This window comes from Papaver somniferum, chromosome 11 (assembly GCF_003573695.1).
Source record: "Papaver somniferum cultivar HN1 chromosome 11, ASM357369v1, whole genome shotgun sequence".
Classification (NCBI taxonomy): Eukaryota; Viridiplantae; Streptophyta; class Magnoliopsida; order Ranunculales; family Papaveraceae; genus Papaver; species Papaver somniferum.
In genome coordinates, this window is record NC_039368.1 from 114,900,650 (window position 1) to 114,910,741 (window position 10,092).

The 10,092-nt window shown below is 35.1% G+C and overlaps 1 protein-coding gene and 1 pseudogene across 2 annotated transcripts; both read right to left on the reverse strand.

Annotated features, from left to right (window-relative positions):
* Positions 1-1,038: 1,038 nt before the first annotated feature.
* Positions 1,039-5,981, reverse strand: LOC113323753 (annotated as a pseudogene).
* LOC113323752 (pentatricopeptide repeat-containing protein At2g38420, mitochondrial-like) lies at positions 5,114-9,686 on the reverse strand. Of its 2 annotated transcripts, none has more exons than XM_026572094.1 (4): positions 8,099-9,686; positions 7,739-7,831; positions 7,103-7,332; positions 5,114-5,240 (listed from the first exon to the last, which is right to left on the reverse strand). In XM_026572094.1, exon 1 carries the CDS (start codon positions 9,622-9,624, stop codon positions 8,125-8,127), a length of 1,500 nt encoding a protein of 499 aa, XP_026427879.1. In that variant the 5' UTR covers positions 9,625-9,686; the 3' UTR covers positions 5,114-5,240; positions 7,103-7,332; positions 7,739-7,831; positions 8,099-8,124. The 2 variants fall into 2 exon arrangements, with proteins under 2 accessions (XP_026427879.1, XP_026427878.1); XM_026572093.1 differs by having other exon boundaries at positions 5,130-5,261.
* Between the last annotated feature and the right edge of the window lie 406 nt (positions 9,687-10,092).

Sequence of the window (10,092 nt, forward strand, 5' to 3'; positions counted from 1 at the left end):
ATGTTCATTATCTTAAGGTTCGAGAAGTGGTTGTAACAGAGTAGTTCAACTATTGAAGGTTGATATCGAAGGTAATCCAACAGATATATATGTTGACGAAAGTCGTTCCGAAAGTCAAGTTTGAGAGGTGTCTCAACTTGATCAATATCGCTCGTTGTTGAGACCCTAGGGGCATTTGAGACTACGGTTAACTTGTTTTGAAGATCAGCTCAATTTAGTGGAAATATTGGCAAGGTGTAGAATTGTTAGATGATATCGATGTTTTAGGAAGTTTCTAGAATAATCTACAATTGTTTAGGTGTTTCCTTATTTTGGTAAAGCTAGAGGTTTCCTGATTTGGTTAAGTTAGAGGTTTCCTTATTTGGCTATGTTTGAGTTTCCTACTATACAATCTAGTGAGGGTCCTCATATAGAGAATTTTTTGGTGTTTGTGAACAACATCATATTGGTCATCATTTGTTGATTGATTCATCAATCGTTGGGGTCCAACTCTCTGTAAATTGTTCTATAATAATAGTTTATCGAAGCCGTTTGTGAACGTAAACATATTGTCAAACCACATTAAATCTTGTGTCTTTCTTGCTTCATTTAGTGCATCTTGTTTTTGTTTTCTTTAGTTTTACATTGATCCGAAGGACTAGTTTCTTGTGGAGTTAATTAGGTATTAATCCTAACATAAATCATATCTAAACTGTATCAGTAAATTTTATAATCGGCAAGGTTCATTCATTTGCTCCAGCTAATAAAATGGATTTGTTCAGATCAATATTTCCAATCAATACAAAAGTATCATGTTTCATGTTGTATATATTGTGCAATACTAGACTCCATTAGTGAAACATATTGTTAGACTGGGAGCAAGAATGTAGCTTGTTGTACTGAAAATAAAAGCAGTAAAAGAACAATGAATCATGTCTAAATTGTGCAGCTGTAAGGTTGGCTCATCTGTTGCAGGAAGCTAATAAAAATGGATCTGTTCGTAGCTAATAAAAATGGATCTGTTCGTATCAATTTTGCTTAGAATGTGAAAGTTCCATGTTCGACAATCCTCCTTTATCACCAGATAGAAATTTAGCATTTCAGTTTTCATATATTTCCGATTGTCTGGCTACACACAGAAAATTTACACATTTCGATAAGAAAAACAAAATTCTGAAATGCCGATTTCTGTCTACATTCCCTGTATTGAGTAAACAACAAGCTTACATTGTTACGCCAAAAATAGAAGAAGACACCTTTGTACCTTTTTTTTCAGATCTACTGTTTGTTTTCATTCAGAGGCCAGTTTCGCAAGCTCATCCAACCGAGAAAGCCAAAACCCACATTCATGTCGGAGAGCTCAAATGCTATCAAACTCTTTCTTCATACTTGAAACACATCCCTAGAAGTACTGCTAACTTGGCTAGATTTAATGGCTTCAACAATGTTGACAGTTTTAGAAATGATACCTACAACTAATTTACAATTGGGATCCGGCACAAGATTTTTATGCAGGAACGAATTCTGACAGTCTTTATCCGACTCTTTACCCGCACGCCCATAGTGGAATTAAGTTTAATAGTATATATCCTAAAGAAACCCCAGTTATGGTATATTTGAACAATATATCTCATGGACTGTGCAAAACCTCTACTCACTTAAGTAGAGTTGCTCTACAATAACTGAACTTGATTGAAAAGAAATAGTGGAAGAGTATCCTCGTGATGCAGAGTAAATGCATGAGACTTACTCATTTGTAATAGCGAATATAGTGCATGAGGGTCGATAATGGCCAATATAATAGCCATAAAGCCTCCTGGTGAAGACTACGATTGAGGTGCCAAGAGTGTTGGACATCATTGTTGCATGATACGCAAACATTTCACTCATATGATTCTGCGGAGTGCAAAAAATGTAGGTTGATTGTGTCAAAAGAAAGTCTAGTATAGCTGCATCACATCTAGAGTTCCCTCCAACAACAAAAAATTAAGTAAATAGTGAAAAGCTTACCTTGAAGGCCAAGATTAGGAGGTGCTTCACTACCAAAGATGGTTGCTTCGGTCCTTAAAAAAACATGTGCATAACCTTTACAGCTTTCAGTGGAAACCTGCACGAGTTGGAAAACTTTCATTGTTACCCCAATACTACACCAAACAATCAACAGGAATGGATTAAAAAATTTAAACACGTCAGCAGAAAATCAAGCCCATATATGCGAGTCAACTGCCAAAGATATCTGTACATATCTGACTTTCTTCGGACATTGGGAAAACAAATGAGTTGAATTTGGATGAACTGTAGGCCACGGACATTGGGAGAACAAATGATTGATCTAGACATCCGTGCTTCCATAACGTGAAAGGTATATAAACAGAACCCGCAATTGACGTTCTAGGCCTAAGGTGTAACGTATATCTCCAGATGGAGGAAAAATCTAGGGAAAAATTTAACATATTTTGTAGTACAACTTTTTTTTTGTAATGGTAATCAAATTTTGGTGTTGTTTACGTTATTTGCAACTCAATATAAGAACAAGAACCTACTAGTCATGAGCAGTTTCTCCAGACAACATAACTGCATCAGCTCCCTCACGAACTGCAACTGCAATGTCTGAGACCTCAGCTCGAGTAGGTGTAGGATGAACAATCATGCTTCCGCACATATTTGTTGCTACAATAACAGCTTTACCCTGGTTACGGCAAAACCAACTGTTAGAATCACGAACACTATTGCTATTGAATGTTATTAACTTAGAAAGATATTAAAATATTTGCTATATCATACATCGAAACTAACTTGTCATACAGCTATACAGGTCACACAACTATCACTTAAATCTTTTGAGAATAAGGCTCTTGCAACGTGCAAGACAATATATGCAGTAAAGAGACTGCCTTAGTAACTGTGAAACTAACAACTTCTTCAATATATGAAGCAAAAAAGAATCAGCAATAGTAATTAGGAAATCACTATAAAAAGAAATATGCAAGATTCATTTTGGCATTATAAAGACGTAATAATAGAAACGTCAAAACAAAGAAAATACCATGAAGCCATGAAGGTTTTATAAACGGCTCCAGAGTATATGTTAGAATGTTGCTAGGTTGCTTCAAGTGGTTTCTTGTTCTATGACAGAACAAGAACTGTTATTATGCTTAGTTGGTCATATTGCATCAGCGGGTTTGCCCCTGAACAGCGAAACTTTGTGAGTTTCTCCCAGCCGTTCAACATTTTATTCTCTTTACTGAAATTCCAAAATAATACAATGGTTTATCACAAAGGTGTGTATTTTTCAATATAAAATCAGATTATCATGCAATTTATATTCCACAAATCTCTTGAGAGGCCAGACGATCACAATGAAACCTGAGGTTGCATCAATCAATCTAACCAAAATTTACGTTGCATAAATGAGCATTTAAATGGCAATCAAATACGGTTCTTTGGAGTTCTTTATGCTTCTTAACTCCTAGGAGTGTGAAAAGGGGTGATCCAAGTTAGTTTCAACAAATTTGCTGCATTCATCCTTTCATTCACTTAGTTTTTATTGCTTTACAGAAATATTTCTACGATACGGAAAACTGAAAAAAAAATTATAAAAGAAAACATGCTGCAAAGCTCAAGATGACACATTAATATATATAGTGCCTACAGCTATTCCACAGTACTGGTATGGAACTCCAGAGGAAGTCATTTCACTCACCCCATCAGATGCAGTGATTATTGAATGAAGATCAGGAACAGAGTCTGCACTTTCAATTTTTACAATCACATGTCTATCTGCACCACAGCCTGAAAAAATACGAAAAAACTCGTGATTTTAATCTTAAAAGGAGAATTCCCATCAAAGGAAACTTAGGTTTGATCACTGAAGCGCATAAATAAGAGTGTGAGTGTTCTTGGACTTTACCTTTTAGATAATCCTTCAATTCATGGACCACTTTTGCATCTTTCACAACAAAGCTTCAATTCAACAGAAACGATATCATCCCAGTCCTTGTCTACAACAAAGCAATTGAATACTCGAACATTCAGATGCTGCCTAGACTTCAGATTTCCACCGTCAACAACTTCACATTTCACCGAGTCCTGTCTTGGACTTCACCACAAATGACATCCTCGCATCCCACCTAATGAAACAAATAAAGCACCACTTAGAGTATGTAATCAGTGTAAAAAACTGTTCATAATTTAAGAGCTGTTATAATGTCAATTGGTCATAAAATAATGGGATCATTGTACTTCATTAGAAGCCTATTAAAAACAGTATATCAGGATACTGTTTACGAGCTCGAGGATTTATTAGAAAAAAACACAGTGTTTGCACTCAAAGAGAAACCATTATAGTTATATGCCTTAGAAACAAATACAAATAAGCATATGTTCACATCTTTAAGAAGAAGGAAATAATGATTTGGCTGGTTCATCTGTAATTTTTGGAAATACTGATCACGCTTCACATGGAAGCTCAAAAATTTTGAGGTGTAAAACGAAAACAAGACTACATTTTTGAAAATATGACAGAAGATGAATTGGCAGGAGAGTTTATAGCATGTTTCTAACTACAGATTATCAAATATATATCCAAGAAAAGGTATTGTTTTGTACCATCAACTAGAAGCATATAACCAACTTCAACATCATTAAAAAAATCGTCATAAGTTACGCCGATACAAGTTTCAGCGCCAGCCCCTCTTTTGATCGTGAATGTAAATTCTTGTCCGCTTGTTAAAGTAATTGACTTTGGTAAGGCACCACTCCTGACCTCCGGACCCTGATAAGAAAGAACACAAACAATTTAATTTACTGGGTTACAGACATTTATTAAGTCAGCAAGATTATTGAACAGTGCGTATCATGGAATAGAAGTTTTAACTCGTAAAACTATTCTACTGTAATTAGCTACAGCAACTTGCATATCTGAAGTTCTTATGGCAAACGAAAAACCCAAGCCAGTTAATAACATACTTGACCGAGAGACTAAGAAAACCTGCCTTTATGTCTAACATGATCGCGATGACACTGTCTTCGGATTGTGCAATGTATTCTTTAACTAAATCTATAACTTTTTGATGTGAGGCATGATCTCCATGAGACATATCCATGCGAGCAACATTCATACCGACCTCAGATAGCTTCCATATCATTTCTCGTGTATCTGTAGATGGACCAATAATGCAGACAACTTTTGTCTTACGTTTCAGTGTTGGTTGCGACCAAATGCCTACCGCTGTGTCCCCAAGCTGCTGCATATTCCTAACCTGTTGAAATTCGTGATCACTCTGTTCAGCAACAAACATGATAGTGTAGTGAGGGTGATATTATATAACAAAACCCCAGGATTCATTTCGCACAAATAAAATTTTTAAGAACAAATGTGTGTATCTTATATTTCAAGAAAGATATACTCCCACAAACACGCCAAATTTACCAATACCTTTCCCAAGTTATGCAATCCCATATACCGTTACATCGTTATAACAGCTGCTTTTAACATTGCTTATGGATATGAAAATGACACAATTATCGCCACAAACAATGTTTAAAAACGACCACTATAGCAGTGTAATGATATACGGCCTTTCTCGTTATAACAGTTCCAACGAACAAGAACAAAGTTGGATTCCATCTAACAAACCGATATAATTGATATTACAGCCATTATTTGGGCTGTTATAAAGTAATAAAGACAGTTATAAAAGTTTTCCCAGAAAATACAACCAATTTATCCAAATAACATTACCACAATCTGTCATCTACTGTTATATTTTGCTAAAGGACGCCTATTACAGACACTTTTTTGTGATGCATAGCACGCCTATTACAGACACTTTTTTGTGATGCATAGCGGATTGGCAAGCCATAGCTAGTATGTAAACAACCTCATGAGAAGAGCTAACATGCAGCTCCCTCAAAGAGTTGCGCGGCGCATCGCTCTTAAATCTAAGGGGTGTTGTACCATGCATCTCCTTCAGAGAACTGCACGTTAGCATTTCCCGATATCTAACTTTAGATATTACTACTCAAAAGTAAAATAAACACAAAAATATTTTTCTAATTGATGAAGACTAAACAGAAATATGTACATATTATAGCATGACATGTTACAAAGTCTACCTAATCTATCTTTCAATTGTTGATTGATTGCTTCAAAAATTTATTTCTACAAAAAATTAAAACATTTTTGTCTAATTTCTTAAACACTCATATGGATATGAAACTCACCCCCATGATTCTTTCTTCTCTTATACATAATCCCAAAATTTGAGGAGAACAGATAAAAATGGGGACAAGTTTCATATCTATATGAGTGTCTAAGAATCAGATAAAAATGCTTTAATTTTTTGTAGAAATGAAGTTTAGAAGCAGTGTTTAAAAAAGCGAAAGCGTAAAACGATGCGCTCTCTTAGTAAAGAGTAAAGCGCCATTAAAAAGCATTACTGAAGCGCTGCCTCACAACACATATGTATAGTTTTTTTCTACATGAAAACTAAGAAGTACGCACAAGAAGAGGGAAAATAGTCTTAATGAGAATAAGAAATGTCTTGAATTTGATGACAACTGTTTCTTGTTTTTCTATTTTCTTTGCCATAACCAGACAGCTGGCTTCTTACTAATTGTAACAGGTTGCTAGACCTTGGACAGCTGGCTTCTTACAAGCCATACACATTTTTATGTGATCAGTAGTTGTCATTATTCTATTTTGACATCTAGCTTCCATAGCTCATGTATAAAGACAACATCTGAATAGCCTTTTGGAAGAAAAAAGTATCCCTCTTGTTTCTACTTTCTAGAGCGCACATTTCAGTGCGTTTCTTATTCAAAGCGCAAAAAAGCGCGCTCCGATTCGCGCTATGAAACGCTTTTTTAAACACTGCTTAGAAGCAATCCATTAACAATTGAAAGACAGATTAAGGTGCATTTTGTAACATGTGATGCTATAATACGTACATGTTTGTGTTAAAACTAGCCTGAATCTGTCAAGGTTGGAAAGTTGCTCTGTACTAGCCTGAATCTGTCAAGGTTGGAAAGTTGTCCTGTACTGGCCTTAAATCTTACTTTATTTAGTAAGTAAAATTTAATTAGATCTTTAATTAAATTATAAGAAGGGGAAAAAACTTACACCCTTGATTGGAGCGTCTTCAGGTGATACAAGAAGAACTCGAGCTTCAAATTAGAACTTCTATTAGCTGCCATTACACGAACCTTTCTACGGTTATTCCAATGGATTGTTCTGCCATTCCCAATTTGTTTGAGTTGTTTTTCCAATGGATTGTGGACTACATTACATGGCACCATAGCATCCGTTATAGAACTATCCATCAAGCTTTGGCACGAAACAGGTGTGTTGTTCTGGTTATATACCAAAAAAATACATAAGAAATTAATACATTGTTTTACATGTCAAATGAAGAACTAAAAACCGTGTTTCATTATAATCCTAGATCCATAAATACATTTGTGCGGGTTACATCCCACACTTTGTTTACGCTATTTAACTGCCCCGTTCTATGCATCTAGATCCATGTCATTCATATACACCATTTCATTCCAATAGGGGGATCAATAAACAACAGACAAACAAATCATTATTTACCCACAGAGGTAGTTCAACTATAACACCAACAGGATGATGATTATGCCAATGCGTTATCTTTGGCACATTGATTTGCTAAAATGGTGAAATAAAAGATTTGATAGGCTACATATGCTGCTGAAAAAACGCTTTCCATACTCAACATCCTTAAATAGCATTTACCTTGTGCGCCCAGTATATATATATGAAATTGGATCATCTATTTATTTGTTTCCCAAGACGAGCAATGACCTCTGATGGTATCCAAAATATACTCTGTAGACAAAATACAAAATCTGGATTATTGTGAGAGTCATCACTATAAATAAGAAATAGGTTAATATACATAAGAACCTTTGTGTGGCTTCTTAGAGAACTCTAATTGATATACATTTCCTAATCAGCAACACATGTATGATACAGTGTGGTAGTAATCATCCCTTAACTGAATAAGCAACATATTATGAAACAATATGCAATGAGACTTTGTACATTATCTTGGAATAGCGTACAAAAATTAAATATAGCAATTTAATTTTTTACCTTGTTTTTCCTCCAACATAAGAAAATTATACTCCAACCTGATGGTTCAAAACTAATTGTTCAAAACTCATCCGTGTTGCATCATTGAAATCTAATTTTGATTCAAAAAGCAGTACTTTCCACGTCTTTTCCCCAGGAGCAACATTCCTTTCAACGATTTTGTTCAGTACCTGTAATGCTTCTCCAACAAGTCCCCGTTCACACATACCAGCTATCATTGTATCTAAAGTTGAAGAGCGGGGAACAAAATCTTTCACAAACATCTCCTCAAATAACTCACAAGCTTCGACCAATTCACCCTTAGCAATCAACCCATCAATCAAAATCCTATAGGTATGCACATTCCCCGCAACACCCTTCATACCCATCATCCTCAAAACCTCTTTCCCTCTCTTTACTTCCTCATATTTACATACTGCTCCAAGAAGTGTATTATACGTTACCACATCAGGTTTGCAGTCCAACTCTTCCATATACTCAACCATCTTAAAACCCTCTTCGATTTTATTCTGTTTACATAAACCATTAATATAAACATTATAAGTATAAACGTTAGGCTCTACACCTAACAAAAGCATTTCATCAAACAACTCCTCGGATTTCTCAAAATCCTTTATACTGATAACCCCTTCTAGAACCCTAGTATAACAAACAACGTCAGGCTTCATACCATCACTCTTCATTTGATACAACATATCTAAACCCTCTTTCCCTTTCCCACTCTTAACCAAAACCCTGATCAAATCACTGTAGTTCTCTCCATTTAAAACAAACCCCACTTTCCTAAACTCCTCCAAGAACCCCATAACCTCATCAACATCTCCCCTTTCACAAATCTCCATGAAAATTTTAGAATAGATTTCATAATCAGGTTCATACCCATACTCAGACAACATCATATGTAATAACTCAATTGCATAACCGAATTTCTTAATCCTACACAAAGCAGTTATCAGTATACAAAAACTCGATTCTTCTAATCGGATACTCATTAATTCAGTGCTTCTCAATAAGACTTGATTCACCATTGAAAGACCTTGTTTTGATTTACAAAGTACTGAAAGTAATGCATTAAGTGAATAAACAGTAGGTACACACCTGAAATTAGGGATTCTATAAAACAAATCAATAGCATTTTCAATCTGATTCAAATCATCCACATAAATCTTAATCAAATTAATAAAAAATCTTTCTGGGATTTCAAATTTCTCAACTTTTTCCAGTCTGTTGAGAACTAATGGGATTTGATCAAATTGGGAGTTCTGGGTTAAGTTTCTGATGATAAATGAGTATGCAGATGGTGTTGGATCACACTTGTATGTGGTAAATGAATCAACGAGAAGTGAAAGAAGATTAGGGTTTTGGGTTTTGGTTGTTGATTCTGTAATTAGGGTTTCCATTGCTTGCTGTTGATTAAAATTTTGCTGCCATTTTGCTTTGAAGGGTAAAAGTGGAAACTTTCTTGTTTTTCTGCTTCTGAAAAAATTCGTCTTCTTCGGTAATAATTTTGGAATTAAGGTTTCCATTACTGAGAGTCTGAAAACTGAAAACTGAAGAACGCCACCTTATCCGACCTACAAAATGGTGATATTAGCGCCCATTTTCTTTTTTACTAATACAGCTTCAGAGATGCTCATCTGACAAATATGGCTAATGGTATTGAGGCTCTTAAATGGCCCAAAATCTCAATGGGCTTCTATATGGGAAAATTTGAATATTCTCATTGTCCGGCCCATAATTAATTTTAGGAACCGTGACACCCATAATTATTTCCGTGACATCCATAATTATATGAAATTATTAAAAATGTCTGCATGACGGATTACGCATCCGCATGACGGATTATGCATCAGGGGTATAATTGGCAACATAACTTGGATATAACATATCTAAAAATCTGCACCTTAGAATTTTACAAATTTTATATCGTTGGAAATCTTTTTAAGATAGCTACGCAATGAGTACAAACAAGAATATCAAATTTTTGTTTTTCA

Coding starts and splice junctions, on each gene's coding strand:
- LOC113323752 (XM_026572094.1), bottom strand. CDS start 9,624: ATGGAAACCTTAATTCCAAAATTATTACCGAAGAAGACGAATTTTTTC.